At 39.0% G+C, this 19,300-nt stretch overlaps 1 protein-coding gene across 1 annotated transcript; it reads right to left on the reverse strand.

The window, feature by feature from the left end:
- Positions 1 to 8,485: 8,485 nt before the first annotated feature.
- Positions 8,486 to 17,481, reverse strand: LOC148640166 (aldo-keto reductase family 1 member B1-like). Its single transcript, XM_088621542.1, has 10 exons — positions 17,175 to 17,481; positions 14,961 to 15,128; positions 13,966 to 14,082; positions 13,241 to 13,318; positions 12,968 to 13,090; positions 11,866 to 11,972; positions 11,544 to 11,625; positions 11,013 to 11,096; positions 10,565 to 10,647; positions 8,486 to 9,543 (listed from the first exon to the last, which is right to left on the reverse strand). The coding sequence occupies exons 1-10, from the start codon at positions 17,238 to 17,240 to the stop codon at positions 9,501 to 9,503; spliced, it is 951 nt and encodes a 316-aa protein (XP_088477668.1). The 5' UTR covers positions 17,241 to 17,481; the 3' UTR covers positions 8,486 to 9,500.
- Positions 17,482 to 19,300: the final 1,819 nt, after the last annotated feature.

Consider the following 19,300-nt stretch of genomic DNA (forward strand, 5'->3'; position numbering starts at 1 on the left):
TCAGTTGACCCACTGAATGAATTTCACATATAATTCCTAAGTTTGCTGCTACCACATGCTATTTCTCTTTCTGTATATTTCTTGACATGCACTCCTCTGTAATTCAGTCTCTGTCTTATTGAGGGTGTTCTGCAGTTTCCATCCGGTGGCATTTAGTGAACTAGTGCAGCCAAAGCTGCAGAGTCCTCTTGGGAAGTGTACAACCAGCATAATCTCTGTTACAACCCAATAATATAACTATTACATTATACATTGCAGCACATAAGCTGTACAGTTCTCTCAAGGTCCTTTTTGTGATCCATTTCTGCAAGTAAAATTAGTCAGAAGGTTGTACTGTAGATATAGCTCCCTGTCTTTGGGTTTTGAAGACTTTCACAGATTCACCGATTAAGGTGCCCCGTGTTAAGTGTCTTTTCTATCTTCTGTGTTTATTTTGAAGTAATATTATTACATTTCAGAGCTGTCAAGTGTTGTACAACATTAAAGAAAGCAAACCATAACCAAAACAAAACCACAGCTGCTATTTAAAACTTCCAGACGCTGTTGATGTCAGTGATATCACCCCTCCAATCCATTGTGACTGCTTCACAGTTATGACAATGAGTAATCTCCAGACTAAAGAAAACTCTGTATGATACAGGGTTAGGAGTTAGAAAATGTATGTACAAACAGTATAAGCACTCTCCTAACAGAAGTAACTGACAATATCTCTTTACCTGGCTGAATGAGCATTCAATACACTATTGAATATAGCACTACAGGAGCACTGTTTTCTTGTGATGGCTCAATGCTTGTGATAGCCCTGCATTCTTGTGATTGCCTTGCTTGATAAGGCAGAAACAGGCTTAGATCTGTATGAATAGAAAATCCGTCAATCAGAGTTTGGAAGTCAGAGTGCTGCACTTGGCTGAAGACGCTATGTAGATTCACTTCTGTTTTGGATTCTAAAGATACAGTCACTAGAGTCAAAAGTAAACCTCGTACCATCCTGTGTATTTTCAATTTCTTTTTTGTTTTTGCTCAGAATCAGTTTCTATGTGCTCTTCGGTACCACTCATGACCACTGATGATAATTACCACACAACCAGAGAGAGCCTTATTGCATTAAAATAAGCAGCTCTCTGGTACAGATAATGAAGCTGAATCAGAGCTCCAGACACAAAATTATACATTTTGCTCTGTGATGTACTGTGGTGGCTTTGCACAGGGCTGAGCAGTTTGATGGTCATGAAGAAAGCTAATGCATGATCATAGACAATGTGGGGAAAAATGGATGGCTTTAGATGAGCATTTTCCCAGGAGGTCTTCCGTCCAGGTACTGGCCAGGCTGACGTTTGCTTAGCTTCAGTGGGATGTGTGTTGTGAATTGGAGGGTTATATGGCTGCTGGCATATCACACCCTCTATAGTCACAATGGAAGATTTCAGATGGACTACAGAGGACCAATGAAACTGACCTTGTTTCTATCTGCTTTTTAAATCTTCATTTTGATTAGAATCAAGAGGAAGAGCTACTGAAGTGGGAACAGTTTTTTTTTCCCCAGAGTTGCTTCTTTAGACACAGTTCATTGCACCAGCACAGTTCTCTTTTAGCGGCCTGAAGGAAGCTGTATGCATTTCCCCTTTGGGGTTTAAACAGCAATAGCAGAAAAAACAACATTTCAGTACTCTTTCAGTTCTGCTTAACAAAAGTAAAACTGTCGAGGATTCATTGCAGAAAAAGATCAAATTCAACACAAAACTCTCGTATTACATAAAACAGAACTTAACAGGAAAAATTAGATTTCCGCACGTTTTGTAGATCATGTGACTTCCAGGGCTTGCAGGGCTTGATTCTATCCTCACGCCTTTGGCGGAGCGACATTTGCGTGTTCTCCCTGGGGTCACATGTTTTTTTTTTTGGGGGGGGGGATTCACGACATGCAGATTAGGTGGCAGACTCCCCAACATTGTCTCCCGACCTTGAGAAGCAGAAGTAGGCCCATTTCCTCATGTAGTCTGCCCTGTCTGGTGTAGATACTGTGTACCGCAAATAGTGACTCCACTGTGACCGGGCAAATGACGAAGGAAGAGACCAATGTCAATACTGTATGAGCAGCAGTGAAATTACAAATGCCAACATCATGTCAAGATACTTCATCATTAAGGTGCATTAAGTTATTAACATGTGATAAGAAAGGCAATCAGAGAAAGTTATAATACAGTATGGGAAGTAAGAGGTAAAGGTGTATTCCATGCTGAAAGGAAGAAAAAAGAGACAGAATGATTAAGCTGTGGAGTCCTCTTCAGGTGTGCTCTACAGCCAAAATATTGTCTCTTTTCTTTTCCTTTCAGCATGGAATAAACCTTTACCTGTTCCTTTACAGCCTATGCATGCTGTCACAGCTCCCTACTTGAACTTCTACAATACAGTATGCTATACTTTATAAGTAGTATTATAGAGTACATGTGAAACTAATACAAATGAGCAGTATGAGATTAAAAAAGCAAGAAACAGGCCTTTTTTGTAGTAGTCTCAGCAAATACTTAAAAGCAGTTTATCACCGTAGTTAACTCATCTAAGATCACAAAGACATTAAAGGAAAAATTGTAATGTATGCCACAAGTAAAAAGATAAGATATTTTCCCACAACAATATTTCCCAGAAAAGAGAAACAGCTTATTTCCAAATAAATAGCTTGTTTATTCTGGCTGACCTTTAATGACCTCTGACTTGATATTTCTAACAGTAAAGATGGGTATTTCAAAGAAACGATGGGTATTTATTTAATAACAGATGTGAGCACAGGGAAAAGGAAAGAAAAGCTTTAGAAAGAAAAATTCAGATAAATTGAGAAACATTAAAATACAAATGAACCAGTAGCTTCAGTTGTATTTTAAATAATGTTCAATTAATGTATTCCCCTCACCAATTCTGTCCCCTCCCATACTCACTTGTAAAACATTTCTACTTTTGTGGCAAGAGAACAGGCGCTTTGCTACACTAACCCCATTCCATGGGAGCCAATTATTTAAAGAAGTTATGTGCAAAATACAAAATAGGATAAACACAGTCATCAAAGGGTTAATCACTACAAATACTGAATATGAAACTGAATTATTTCTGTCAGATGAAAATCACACACTTAGTACTCAACTGTGCAGGTTCGTGAAAATATACAGTAGTGGGGAAATAAGCGCCCCTGTTCTGTTGTATTACCCATCCCTGGATCAGTGATTCTATACAGGCATCTATAAAGACAATCCAGGATAGAAGCTCTGTTTCCTTGGGGCCTAAACCAGGAGGTGAAACTCAAAATGGTGGATACTGTTTGTTGTGTAAGTATATCTGTGATATGCATGGGATTAACTGTCACATAGGGGTGTGTGCAACCATGTAATTACTTACATGTGTGCAACCATGAAATAAATCACTAGATTCAAAGTAGTAATAGAGAAAGTGAGGTGCATTGAGTGTGAATTACTTGAATACTAAAATGGCGGCCTGGCTATAGAGTGCATTAGTTAGTGTAGTTTGGCGTGTATGAGTGCTGTTATCAGCAAGTTCCAAGCATTCTGTCACAGAGCAAATTCCCAATTTGGTTCGTACTAAAGCCTTTGGGTTTTCTAAGGTGACCACCTTAGGGACAAGTATGTATCAAGTGAGGGTTACTGAGAGCTCACAATTTACAGAGCTGGAATGACCATGAGCATGGAGCGGGGGTCTGCCAAAGTGGGCCTACTAACTCTTGTAAATGGTTTCACAGGAGGTGTATTAATCACTGGTTGCATTATATAATAAGGGTTGAAAATGTACATTCTCACATGGGGTGTCAATCAGTGGTTTGTTTGATTTAAAACTGATGTCTCGTGGTGGTTAGGAAGTCTTCAGGGTGTGTATCTAAAAAAGCTCTTTTCTTTTAGTTTCTTTTTCTGTAGTTTGCTTAAACGTAAAGCTTTTTGGACATGAAACATCTGTATTTAAATTGTATGTAAATGTACAAACACCTTAGATACATTAATTGTTGTCACTTTTCTGACTGCTATCATCCTCTGTTTCTGAACTTAAGGGAAGGTGGTTTGATTCCAGTTCTGAAGCTCAAAAGTTGCACATAAAGCAGTTGTGTCTATCATAAGCCTAATTTAGTATGTCACATACAAACGTTATGTTTTCACAGGCCTAGCTCAATGCATGGTCGGTCTCAAGAACAATACCATCCACTCTGTCTGAGTGTTGACCTATTGGTACAGAAATGTGATCGTTTAAATAGTTTTAATCTCTGAAATAAAATGAAAACCAATTTATGAAAAATATCCTTAGTGTTTATATCTGCAATTTTCAAAATGAAAGCAAATACTCTTCCTTCTGGAAGAAGGAATGTCCAGTGTTTTTAATGCAGCTACATGTATATGCGGGTGTTAAAATGTTCTGAACTTTCACGAGCAAATAATTCAACCTGTTATACAGAAAGTGTATGGCCCAACAGTCCTGTTATGCATATCTCTCCTTGTCAGTACCAAGTAGTTTTTCAGACCCATTACAGTTTCTATCTGAGAGTAACTTTGTAATCTAACTGGTGTAGGGCCACCTTAATCATAATCTAGTGGTTATGTGAATATGTGGTCTGTTTGTTATTTTAACAAAGTAAAAACTGGAGAGAATATTGAGTTTTAAAGAGAAAAAAAATGCAAAGATGCAAATCAGAAGAGGTTATGAGGTGTTGCAAATGAGGTGAAGAGCTCTTCACACATCAGCCAAATATAAAAACATTTACAGCAGCTTTTAACACACAGATGATGACCTAGCACTTATTTTGCTACTGTATCTCAAAACGTTAGCTATAGGCGAGAAACCACAAACTAGTTTTATTTATTAATTATATTCATTATAATTTTGGATGTTATAGGTATTATAGTGTTGGATGCAAATTAAGATGCAGCTCGGCTGTTTTATTTCAATGGGGTAAAACAAAGTCTGACGTTTTCTAGCAGGTGTCCAATCTTTCCATGTGTGTATGCAGTGATTATGGCAACTGTCCTTTGCTAGAGATGGATTCACTTGATATGTCCCCTAACTATATTGAATCATATTTTTAATGGTGAAAATATACAGTATGAGAAAAATCTGAGAAGCATGCAATTAGAAATCATGTCTAGATAGGGACAGAACTCGTGTAGAAAAGGTTCTTTGGTGTTATCATTGAAGCAATATGCCAATCTCGTCATAGTCCCACAACTGATGATAAAACAATCACTTAAAATATATATTTTATCAACATGTTGAACAGACTAATTCATTTTGCTTTCCTCACATTCTATCATTATTCCGGCTGTGATTAGCTCTTGGAGTAGCATGTCCTGGTACATTTTACATTGAAATTTTGCATATCAAATATCCAATTGGCTTGAGCATGGTTGCAGGCACAGCACAGTCATTTTCATCTGCTGGAATAGAGGAGCCTATGGTTGTGGATCAGTGCTCTTGTGCAACGAAATGGCCTCTAGAGAAAGAGAAGCCAATGAGAAGACAGGACAAGGTTAGCAGGGGAAACTGAGATCAGAAGATAAAGAATGACCTGAAGGAGAAGACGTTGGGCTGCATTGTACTGTATTGGCCCCCAAGAGAGAAAAGTCATGCAGATGGCAAGATGCTTTTCTTGATCCCAGTCTTTTCTGTTGTTGAAGTGGGCATCCACAACCCTACAAGGTGATCAGAGAAACAGGTGACGCGCTATTGGATTTCAGGAGCATGGTGACATGCTTTTATTAGGTAACGACGAACCCTGATGATATGAACACCAGGCAACCTGTCTCCATCACCTGCATTCAGGGCTCATGAGCTGCCTCTCTGCTGCTGTGATCAAAGTCATCCAGAGAATGTGGGAAGTGGGGAATGTGTACTGGATGACACATCCTTGTTTAACTTAAATTGCCTCCTGGGGATGAAAAAGGTAGTTTGAATGGAATGGTATGGAATTGAATTGTGCTCCATACCAAACACTGGCACTCCTGGCACTACAGCTATACCAATAAGCTGATCTTTCTTGGTTTGATTTGCCTTGCTCTAAAACAAATCCTCCTAAAGCCTCTGAATTGATCATGGGGCATAGTTCATTCTACATGACCCTATCTCAATAGCTCCCTTCTCATTTTCAAGGGCACCACTAACAAAAAAAAAAACCAGTTCTAATTCTACACGTAAAGTGTTTCACCTCACTCAGCTTCCATTTTTGTATCAATGCACGTAGGCCAGTTTCCACTGGCACTAAATGCATTCTGGAAGAGAACTGCACAGTACAGACAGGTACACTGTGTTTTGGGACAATTCCCAAACGTTGGGAAGTTGACCTGTCAGCATCACGCCTTTGAAGTATGGAATGCAATCCTTTCTAGGTGTTCTGTGTTCTTGTTAAATGTGTGTACAGGGAGACTGATGTTCCCTCTTGTTTTTGGCTAGAGTATTAGTTATAGAGCAATTAACACCTTCCTACACATTTAAGTCAGTGACGCACATAAGAACCAACCTGTAAATCTACACTTTTTATCTGTGTTTTATTATTAATTGGGCTGCGTCTGACAACAGAGGAGGGTATATGACGCAGTGGACTTTCCGGGGTTTCATACCAGCTTGATTCTTTCTCATGCCCGTCAGTTCAGGAAGTACCACCTGCTGAGGAAGGCAATTTTAAATGATCGAAACGGTGTGCTGTGAAAATTGCATTCTTTCAGTTTCACAGAAAACGCCAGATGTCTCTAAATATAGAAACCACAACAAAAGGACCGTTTGCTCAGAAATTGTCTTGAAAGTATCACCCTAGTCTGTTCTCCTGCCTACTTTAAGCATACAAGATATCAATCATATTCTTGTTTCATTTTCTCATTGTTATTGTTCTCACCTCTGGTTTCTTGGTTGTACTGTAGTCAAAGTTATTCTTGCGCAATCCGGATGTTACATTTGACAACCATGTGTCAAGAAAGTGGTGCACCATTTCTGAAAGCTCACCGTCTTACATCTGTCCTTCGGATGAGATGTAAAACCGAGGTCCTGACTCCCTGTGGTTATTAAAACTCCCAGGGCGTTTCTCGAAAAGAGTAAGGTTGTTACCCTGGCCTCCTGGCCAAATCTCTATTACTAAGAACTATTTCCTGCTCTTCATCCTAAACGAATTACCTGTTGTGATCTCATGTCTGTGTTTCACAATTGAGTCTGGAATTGTCTCCTGAGTTTATGTTCTCTATACTCATCTTCATCTCCTTGTTATATGCTAAAGGAATTAATACCTTTAAGCCATTTGTAAGTAATAAATCCTCAGACCATGAACCCAGTGAGAGCCCCTTAATTGATATGCTATTTCTTCTTTCCGACCCAGTTCTCAGTCCATGTGCATACATTATGTGGGGTTCCTATGACTTTTATATCTAGGATTCCACAAGGCTTTTGATACTAGGGATTGAGTGCCAGAGAGGCAGAGAGGGGCAAATACAAATATTTCGCTTAGCACACCAGCCCTTTCCATTGTGTTCTGATAGTTGTATATTACATTTCATTATCCAACGTAATTTCAAAACAAGTCAAACTGAGTATATGAGGTATTCATAAAATATGAACGTTTCAGTCCAAAATTAAATTCTTAATCTACTATTCCATATACACTGTATCTCGCTATGTGTCAAAATTCATGTCCAAACATACATCTACAACAGCTTTGAAAGGCCTCATTGTATTGAGGAAACGTTCTGGTTAAGACCACAGAATGTATTTCTCTTAAGAGGCCTGTGGTAATGACCAATTCAGACTTAAACGTAGATGGTAAACAAGTATTTAAAAAAAATTAGATAGCTGTTGAATTTATCTATTTAGGTACTCTACAACATTTACATTTCAGTCTTTGAAGCCACACATGCTGTATGTTAAGAAGTTAATGTGCAGTTTTACAGATGTGATCCCAGGACACCTATGTTGATCAGTGGAGTTGTTGCGGATGTGCTGCTTTTTGCATTTACAATATGTGATCTTTTATTTGTCACCACCAGGGGGTTAGATGGGGTGTGTTTCTAATTTAGTGTTCAGCACAAAAACTGCAATATTTACGAAAAGGCAACAGTTTGTTTGCATGCTGAAAAGAAGAGGAACACTGTTTCTTTAACAATGAAGCCTACAACGCTGACACGGCTCCCTACTCAGACCTCTACAGTATTTAGAATTATTAACTTACAATGTTCAGGAATGTATCATGTTGGTATTTTTAAACCAATTCCAGAACAGCAATACATGTTCTATAATGTATTGACAAAAATTGTATAAAACATTCTAAATGGGGTCTCTTTAGAGTTATACAGTACCATACTAGCATAACATCCCTTTAATTGCTCTCCACATTGTCCAGAAGACAGACTCATCATCAGCATCAGACAGAATCTTAGACATGCTGGGTTTAACCTGAAGGTAGAAGCCGCTATAAATACAAAAAGGGGAAAGATTGAGCTAGAGAAGCCATTAACAAAAATACTTTGATGTTTTTTAATGCCACATAATTTTCATCGTTTAGACAAAGAAGGAACAATAAAATAAGTAAATAATGGTAAGATATACAGGAAAAGAATTTAAGGTGAGTTATGTTGAGACTGTGTAATTCACCTGCATTGCCTCGTTAGAATATTTTCTATGATTGTGCTCAGCACGTTACAGAAAAGAGATTTTTGTGGTTCTGGGTTCCCGAAAGAGATGAGTCTATTCTGTGGGCTTCTTCAGAATAGACTGTGAAAAAAAACACCAGAGGACACTTGGAAACAAATCAGAATTGCACTGAACACTAAGAACAGAAGGCACACAAAAGGTTGTGGGAGTGACATTTATATGTAATGAAACTTCGATACCTGCTGTGCATACACAAGAAAGTTTTTGGGCTTGCTGCCCGAGATTTTTGATGCCACTCACTGCTTTACAAGAACATTTTTTCCTAAACCTTACCATGCTGTAAAGAAGACAAAGATAACGTTCAGGGAGAGCACTGTTGATTTCTTGTTGTGTTGAGTCAAAATTCAGTTTAAGCCTTATTATTCCATACTGGGGAAAATATGATGTACTGCAGAGCCAGACAACATAGCCACCCTCACCAGCAAATGTGACGTGTAAGATGTCCGTCTGTGTGTATGTCTGTACAATTGGAAGAGTATAAAATGTAGAATAAAAGGGATAAGGCACAGCTCTGTGGTGTTATTTATTTTTTTCTGCTCCGTTGTTGGCTTATAGGATTTTCAACTATAATGTGAGTGTGTGAACGAGAGAGAATGTGCCCATTTAAATTAGAAACCCCTGTTCCAGCCAACCCTGTATCTGTCCAGAACCAGAGCGGTCACAGATGCACATAAATCTTTTTATAGAAGGCAGACAGAAGATTTTCCCACTCAGGGAAATGTGTTAAGACTCGAAGTCTTTGGAGAAAACAAAACACGATCAGAAGAATCAGACATCAGTAGCATCCAGGTGGAAGAGAACTGGATTCCTCTCCCTCCCTCTCCTCAGTACTCAGCACTGAATGGGAAGTCCTTGTGTTTCACACACCTGGCAGAAAAAGGAGACAGTCTTCTTAATCCCATTATTGTGTTTCTCGAGATCCAGGATTTTCATTTGCCGTGTTTGAGCATGACCATGTGCAATGAAACATTGTCCCTTTTAACCTTAATCATAAACACATTATTTACTGAACAGCTAGATGATACCAGATCTTCCTTGGGGCTTTCACAGTTGTTTAAAAAAAAAAACACTGCAATAAAAATATACTTTCAAACAGGGATCTATTATTCTATGGCCCTAGCAATTAGAAAACTGTCATATCTCAGCCTGCTATCCATGAGCCAGCCCAGACTCCAGGTGGAACCACTTATTTGTTTCCAAATAAGCCACTAAGGAGCTTAGCTCAGATTGCCGAGTTTGAGATTCATTCCTATAGTTTCTGTATTATCCAGGCTTTGACTTTTTTTTGCTGTGTGAAGCAATGTGCAGTGCTTAATACTCTTTCCCTTTCCTCAACACATTGGTACATCCCTGTTGTACCTTGTGTTACATCTCCAGACACTTTTTTCCCCCAAGTTTTCATTCAACCCAAACCTCTGCAACTCCCCAGAGCCCACAACCGTCTCATCTGTCTTGCCACCTTAAACATCTGTGGTTAATTACAGTATATTAAAATAAAACACTCGGGTTAATTTTCCCCTTAAATGAGACTTGATATCAGTAGATTAATAATTAAGGAAACTAAAGGGAAACCATAGTTTCATATTAAAACTTTAGGTTTTTAATGCTTCAGACACTGTATGCAGCCAGGGTCTGGAAACAGTGATAGTGTTTTACAGAGTGAAGCTAACACCATGGATATGTGCTCTGGTGTGAGTGTACTGCAATACCATGTTAATTAGGAGCCTCATTCTTCTTGCTTAGACATGTGGAAGTAATCTGCCTTATTTTGGCTGATCAATACTTGTGATCTTCACTCAGCATATTAGGATCATTTAGCAATTTAGCTAATATGCTGTCTTTAAAAATAAAGTTGGGTTTTCCAGTGCTTCACATCTGCAGTACTTACATGTCCATTGGTAAGGCTCTCCAGTTTCTGTTGAAGCTCATAATGGTATTCATATCAGCCTCATCCAGTTGAAAATCAAAGATCTGCCACAATAAGATGATAGAATTTACATTAGTTTTTCCAGCAGCCTGAAGAAGTCAGTGACCTTCTGTGAGACACTCTTAGGAAGTGTCTTTGAATCTGGTCTGTAGCCATCTACTTTCTAACCAGAAGAGGGCACTGTGATCAAACCAATGAATGGAAATTAATGTCTCATCATGAAGAGTTGATTGCTGCACAAAATTCACCAAGAACAGTTTGAACTAATGCGTTTTCCAACTTGATCCAGCAAAATCTATTAGAACAATTGCAAAACGGAATGCACTGGTTTTATTGACAGGCACACAGCAAATCATTTCCACAACATATCCATTTGCAGCAGCCCTCCTATCCCCGTTTCCTTGGTTACCTTGAAATTCTCCTCAATGCGCTGAGGGGTGACGGATTTGGGAATGACCACAACATTCCTCTGAGTCTGGAAGCGGATTAGGACCTGAGAAAACAATACCTGTATTATGCATCACAGCTGACACTGGGTATGGTGTGGAAAATGACAGGATGGCTTATTCATTTTGATCATTTATAGAGCTTTATCCTTAATTTAGATTGTTAATTTTTGGTGGATATAGAGTATTTTGCAGAAGATAGGATTGTTTAATTTTATTATGTATACCTTCCAATCTAATTATAGTTGTCCATTACCATTATTAATGACTGCAATAAACAAAAAAAATAATAGTTTTTCATGGAACTGCCATAATGTTTGCACAATGCAGCATATTCTGACAGAATCCCAAGATGTACAATGTACACACTGGGCATACAGCCACACCCCCCCCCCCCCCCATCCATGAAGATCGGTTACTTCCATCTGCAAACACTACCCTGAGCATGAAAAGGTAATGTACTTTCAAAATCCCAGTGAATTCCAGCGGTCTACCTGAGCGGTAGTCTTCTTATGCTTCTGAGCAATGGCCTTAATTTTTGGATCGTCCAGCAAAGAGGGATCTTCTGGTTTGGCCCTATAAATACGACAGATGTAGAGTATATTTGCACATTTTGTTTACACTTCAAATCTAGATGTTTTATTAATGTTAATCCACCGATGAAGCTAAAACCTGGAAAAACATTATTTGCATGAATGCATATGAAGGCCTGAGAACACCAGGCTCATACTGTTTGACAATAATAAAAAAAAACACCTCCTCCTACACAGCGTTGTCTAGAACACCCTGTATATTCTGATCTACTGGATTACTCACCATGGTCTGTCTGGGGACCCCAGTGGGCTGTAGGCTGTCACAGCAATACCTCTGGTTTGGCAGTAATTAATCAGCTTTTCCTGGGTCATGTATGGATGACACTCAAACTACAGTAAAAAAATATTTTAAAAAAAATCCCATAGTTTTCATAAATACGAAGGAAAGGAAATTAGAGGAGAAAGTGGACAACTGCAATAATTACTGTAAGACAATTCAGACGCTCACAAAGTCAAAGTTTAAAAAGTGGGAGATTTGGAAACACTGTAACAGCAGGGAGACAACAGTCTAAAGGGAAGATAATGTGAAATATGCAGCAGTGTCAGGCCTTGGTAATTTGTTTATTAGGTTAGGTAATTAGGTAAAAAAATTTTAAAAAGGGGAAATCTAGTGGAAAAATTGATTTATAAGCAAACCGAGCCACAGCATTGTATTAATGAAGAATTACTGTACCGTATGCAAAACCATAGACTGCATGCAATCTGTAGTTTCTCTACCATGCCAAAAACAAACCCTTCAACACCAGGTAGCCCTAACATGTACACAATGCTGTAAAAAAAATCAGATTCATACATGAATACGACCGAATCTACACAGTGTAAATCAGAATGAGAATTATTTTTCTCGCTCTCTCTACTGGCCCAGCCACTGCTGACCTGGTCACCATGTGACCTGCTGTGAATTCAAGAGTGCCTCCCAGTACATTCAACCCGAAGGACAGTGCATCCGTTTGCAAGATCGCTGGCAGTTCACAGGCCCCTGGAGTCACTGTTCCCGCGGAAAAGACAAGATATCTGTGGCAGACTCATTCCCACTCAACCCTGACAATGCCTGGCTAATTGTGCCCCACTTGAGGAATCCAATTCAAAATGATGAAAGACATCAAATGGGTGTTGTCTGGACCATAATACTGAATGTGCACAAAGAGTGAGTACATCTGCAAGTTTAGTTAACCAAGTACGGTGATAGGGGACAGTGCTATCTTCCATATCAGGTATTTAACTAAGGTCTTCAGATGTTATGGTCATAAAAGGTACTAAATCACCGTTTAAAATTTTACTTTTTCTTATACTACTGCAAGGCAAAGAGAAAATAATGAATGAACCTGATTGGAAGCAGGCTTGTACTTTAAGCCTGGCTTCTTCAGTATGGCCTCCAGCTGCTCATGGTTGAAGTTTGACACCCCAATGGCCTTGACCTTTCCAGCGTCCACCAGCTCCTCCATCCCCTGAGGAAGAAGGTATCATCTGTCACAGTCATCCACTAACGGGAAGAGTCGAATAAAATGAACTCTGGGGCTTGAAAGAGCAGGCACTATCATTTGGTTTAATAAATGATTTTATGTTACTCTATCTTGACCGACGGTTGTTTATCTCACCTCCCAAGTATCAAGGAAGTTTGTGTCATCTGGCACTATTTGACCATTGCTGTCCAGAGGAAAAAGCTCATCGCCAGGCTGCAATGCAGAATTTGATAGGAAATTCATTTGTGGTTTCAATTGTATGCAGGAAATCCCTGTGTGGTTTTTGAACTTCACAGACATTAGGGGGCTAACATATGTTAATAGTAAACATTTTCTACAATATTGGAAAATGAGTCTTGACAATTTAGACATCTAACTTGCCTGCTAAATCCATCGCTTTTCTAATCATTTCTTCCAGTTCAGGGTTGCAGGGAAGCACGAGCTTATCCTGGCAAGCAAACGGCACAAGGCAGGACATACTGGATCGATGCAGACACACACAAACACACCACTCACACCACTATGTTTCTGGACTGTGGAAGGAAACAAGGGCACCTGGAGGAAATCCACATGAACATCCAATCCAATATATGTTCACTTCTTCTCCATTATTTTTGAATTTGTATATAAAATAAGTGAATGGTACCTTTGATTAAGATACATTCCTGCTGTACCTTTTCACTGTTTCCCTTCTCTGACTTTGCATATTCTGCTGTGACTCAAATCGTGACGGTAGTTAGCAGGGTTAACTGTACAGTGTATTAATCAGAATATAACATTAGGGGTGTAATCACCCACAATGGCAACTGCATGACAGAATTGATGAGAGTGTCCCTGTACATCTATAACAGGCAGCTCACCTTGAACCCCATGGGCCAGTGCATGAGGTAGAGGTCCAGGTAGTCAAGCTTCAGTTCAGTTAGAGTCTTCTGACAGGCCTCCTTCACCATTGACTTGTGATGGAAGGTGGACCACAGCTGTGGAGACGAATATCAATTGATTAGATGGCCAATGATTTGGAGTCATTTCTAACATTTGTACATACATTCATTTTCATCCTGTAGCAGTCACTCCTGAGAGCCCCATCACATCAGAACTCAGAAGCTAAGTGAGCTTTGTTAGACCTGGTCAGTATTATAGATCACTTCTAGTGAGTTTCAGGCTGCTGATGGGAGTCCTATTGGTCATAAGTTGTTCTCTTCAGTCTGAACCACAAATTCTAGTTTCCTGAGGTCTTTAAAAATCCTATGATACTGTTTGAGTGTTAACCCCACTATGCTTCTTCCTTAAATCCTGCTTTCATCTCCAGTTCTGATCAAGGGCTTTCTCACCTTGTTGTGGTTGAGGAACAAACCTAGTGATGCTGTTACTCTATATGTCAGACCTTTCATAGACTGTCCGTAACAAGGCAGAACACTATACTGGATTTGCAGTCTAAGAACTCAACAGATGAGAAACTGACACTCACCCTGAGTGAAACCCTATGAGCTGGAGAAGAAAAACTCAGGGAACTGTGAACATGACAATATTTTCTTTTGGAATTGAAGAGTGTTGGATTTGTGGGATTGATTTGTCATTAGGAACGAAACGCTCAACCTCCTTCGTGAAAATTTCCATTGGAATTAATGAACATCTCAAGAATCTGTCTCAGATTAGCAGGGAACAGTACTGCTACATTTTGGCCACATAGGTTTTGGAATGGAAATGTCTGCTTTAAAAAAAAATCACTTTTTCTAGTACAATACAGAGGGAGTATTTGTATTACACTTTCTTGGTTGTCTTTAGAAGAAGATCATGTTCTTTGTTTTCATCCCATCTTTTCCCATTGGTTTCCCACAATGTCTACATCAGTTACCTTGCTGACGATGAAAAGGTCCTCTCTCTTCACTACCCCCTCCTTGACTTTCTGCTGTATGGCAGCTCCCACTTCATTCTCGTTCTGATAGATGAAGGCACAGTCGATGTGGCGGTAACCCACAGAGATGGCCGCCTTCACCGCCTCACAAACCTTGCCTGGAGGAGACTAAAATATTAACAGATAAAAAAATCCGTCAGAAATTAGAAAAGTTCTGTGTAATGAAAAAAACCCCAAAGAATTGTAGGAATCTAAAAATACTGATATAAAACGACTTGTCCTTCGTTAGAATTTCTATCATGATGTACCTAATTATATGTGATAATTTAACATTTAAAGCTGCCTATTACAAATAAAGCATGCCTCTCTAAAGAATGATATTCTCAAGACTACCTGCACAAATCTTGCAGAATTCAAATGGATGGAGGCAAAAGTCTTGTTTCATACAGCTGGTCTGTGTTTGTTTTATATGGTGCAAGATGCATTTGTCTCTTAGACATACAGTATCAATAACTAGACATGTTACATATACAAGAAAGTCAATACTTTAAATTAAAAAGAACATCTTTATGCTTTGAACCACCTACAGTACAGCGAACACAGCATTCATTTACAGTCCCTTACTGTAATCAGCTATTCAGTCCTACATACTGTAGGTGGCACTCTTCTCTTATTTGCAACCTAATGCATGAGTGTGGTGACCTTAAGTCGTTAAAGCTTCAATAGCACTGTTTGTAAGAGTGGGCGCGTTAGAGTTTTAGATCAATTCCACTCAGGCCCTACACAATCTGACCTACCAAAATGTTCCTACTTTATTCACCTGGTGAAATCATTTCTCATATGTCCATCTGAGCTTTTTATTTAACGGGTCAGCTTCTTCAAGCTTTTGTACATATAAGCATGGCGAAACAATCAGTCCTCCATCTGTTCAGAGAGTGGCTGTATTTCAGACAGGCATTGTTGCTGGGCTCTGTCCTTTGTAGTGACTAGTCTGCAGTACACTTCTGAGTATCCACAGTGTGTAATAAAAGCAGGGGAATGACACAAAAGGATTCTCAAGATGTAAAGCAATGATTATAAAAAATAGACTCAAGAGCACTCAATGGCTTTAGTGTATTATGTACTGTTAATAATGATTGATTCAGTTTTACCCTGGGGGAGCACAGTGGTGCAGCAGTTAGCTCTTCTGCCTTGCAGCACTCATGCCCTAGGCTCAGTTCTGGAAGTGGGGTCCTACCTGCGTAGAATTTGTGTGTTCTCCCTGTGTTTGCATGTATGTATGGGTTTCCTGCAGGTGCTGTGTCCTAAGACAGGTTGATTCACTTCTGTGAAAACTGGCTCTTGTGTGTGTTTGTGTCTGTGTGTGCCCAGCGATGGACTGGCTCCCAGTCCAGGGGGTATCTCCCCCTGCGCCTGTTGCTTGCTGGGACAGGCTCAAACTCCCCCAGCCCTGAACTGAAGGACGGATTTAGAAAATAAATGGATGGAATTTTACCTTGGCACGAGATGCAAATATATTCTTCATGCATGCATTATACTGTTGTGTGAAACGTTTTCTATCACCTTTGTAGGTGCACCTACAGTACAACTCGCCTTAAAACTGTTATTTGCAAAAAAAAAAACAACCTTTTACAAACAAATAAGTATTTTTGTCAAAAATATCTTGGTCTCTGCTGCCAGGGCGGTTTTTTTTTTTTTGCAAGTTCTAAAGATTATGAGGCCTGCAGTATTTTTACAGAAAAATTAGGCTGAAAATTGATTTTTTTATTTTTCAGGTATTCTCTTACCGGCCCATTTATCTATTCTTTTCGGTGACCAAGTCAATACTCTTTATTTAAAAAAATGTTCATCGATTCTGTGCGTTAAAGGCTCCGCCCTCCTAGTATATTTGTAACACCAGATTATTTTCATTTTACCAGAAGGCGGACGTATTGCCGAATCTACTGTACAGCACTTTTGTGCAACTATCGTGCAAACTCAGGGTGCGCCGTCCAGAAATTCTCAATTAGTCCATTGTTTCTCCTCTGACAAGAATACTGTACGAAGCAAATCTTGGTAACCGATTTCCTTGCACTTTAACACGAAAATCAAAGTACGAAATCACTAAAGGAATCATGAAGTAGGAATAGCTGGCAGGAACGTTTTGAAAAATATACATTACACGCTTGCTGGCGCACGAAATAAAATGATTTAGGTTTGCGATTGTCGCCCTACCTTCCATGTGCCGAGACCCAGAAGCGGCATTTTCGCGCCGGTGTTGAGTAAAAATGAGGTCGCCATTTAAAATGAAGATGTGAAATTCCTCGATCGTTGTGTTGTTTCTTCTGCGATTAAATACAGAACGTGTCTGTGCAGTTCTTAAAGTTACTCACTTCTGCTCTCTAGGGGAGTAACCCACTTCACATGCTCAGTGTTTACATTACAAATTCTGATTTGTTGACTTTGATTGGTTGGAGTGGCTACACAGGAAATGTTATATTATTTCAAGATGCACATTCGGCCGTTGGTCTTGAAAGCAAAAACAAGCCCTTATATTGTATGCACCAATCACATCCCTCCGGTGGATTAGTCAAAGTATTCTTTAACTATGTGTGGGCGAGTGCTTTCTACAAACACACCTGTGTGTTATTGCACTCGGTCTAAGCACATTGTTAGTTTAAAAAAAACACATGCACGGTGTATATTGCACACTCCTGGACGAGGGTTATTAATTTCAGTTGTTAACTTGTATGAATTTTCTAGAATGAACGTGTCTGCTGTGCCACTTTGACTTTAAGACCAGCAGAACTGTTGGTAGTGGTTCAGCAGCTGCAGCTGTAAAACAACAGTATGTGGTAAGTAGGGAGTGGCAGTGATGACGAGCGGAGAGACTGGGACGCTATAGCTAAAACTGTTTAAAACTGTCCTTTTCAAGTGTATAGTGCCCGGCTGACATTAATACTTTAAAGCAAAAATTCAACTCTTCAGTACTTAAGATAACCCCTGGCCTTGGAAGGCTTTATATGACGTGTGCAGACCTTACTCGTATTTTATTCGGAATTTAAATGTTTTAAAGGGAAAGGTATACACACAGCACAGTGCAAAGAGTAATTTCTTCAGTTTAAACCCGCAAATTAAAAAGGCAGTGACACATTTGATTATTTTTAAAATAATGCTTTCATGAATTAAGTCGACGTGTCTTTTGCAAGTTCTACTGCAGATAGCTAAAATCCCAGAAATGGACTAAAGAGGTCAGGGCAGCTTTTCAGCACCTGTAGCGCGGTGCAAACTACAAAATGTATGGGAAAGGGTGGTGTGTAATATTATTCCTCCAGCAACTAGTAACAGCTGCCTGCAGAACTACATTTAAATGTACATTTCACGTTGTACTATGTTGCGTATGTAGAATGTGCCGATTTTTAAATGATGTGCTAGAGTGCTTTCAGACAATATCCCAGGTTTATAGAAAAATACATACAAATATGAGTTCCTAGATATACAAAGCAGAGTAAAGGAAATAAACGTCAGCTAAAGTAATGATACAGAAAAAAAGGTTAAACTACAACAGGTAATTAGAATGTAGGCTACTCTCAATATCACTATTTTTTGCTGTGATACTAAGGTATAAACTTCATTATTTTTTTCTTAATATCAGAACTATTGTTTGTCCTGGAATGAGCGCTATTATGTCCAAAAATATATTAAGAGTTCTGCTAAGGAAGGGGGCGCAATTTGCAAACACACCAATTTTAATACTGTTTAAATAATATCAATTTAAACAAGATATGGTTCCGTGCTTTAATGCACTATTAAAACCAGTACACCTAATTACAGTAGAAAAGATTCGATCTGAGCTTTAATTTTAGTTTGTTAAAATTGCAACACAATGATATTTGCCATATTTATCGTTACTCGAAAAAGGGAAATTAGGGAGGACTGCACTTGCAGATTGTATCACGGTTAACTTTACCTAAAGTAGGGTTTAAGAGATGCAGAACAACATTCCGATAAAAATTGTATCGGAGTGCTACAGTATTTAGAACATACGATGACAGAATTCAATAGTTGTTTTCTCCGCAATACTACCAGATTGGTCCACAGTAAGGACTCTTGAGCCACAAAAGATTCCCTCCTCTAATACAGGAAGGGTGGTAAGATGTACCAGTTTGAGGCTGGCAATAAGATTAGGCAGAAGGAGTTTGATAAATCATTATGCAACAGCAATCATGAATTTGTTTATAGTCTTTCATTTTTCATTGTTAAATACTGTATAGCTACAGTAGCTGTAACTAGTAAGTAGGTGTTTATTATAATGAATATGATAAGAGCCTCATATTTACTCCCCGTACACCACAAAGAGC

This window comes from Lepisosteus platostomus, chromosome 26 (genome assembly GCF_059453375.1).
Source record: "Lepisosteus platostomus isolate fLepPlt1 chromosome 26, fLepPlt1.hap1, whole genome shotgun sequence".
Classification (NCBI taxonomy): Eukaryota; Metazoa; Chordata; class Actinopteri; order Semionotiformes; family Lepisosteidae; genus Lepisosteus; species Lepisosteus platostomus.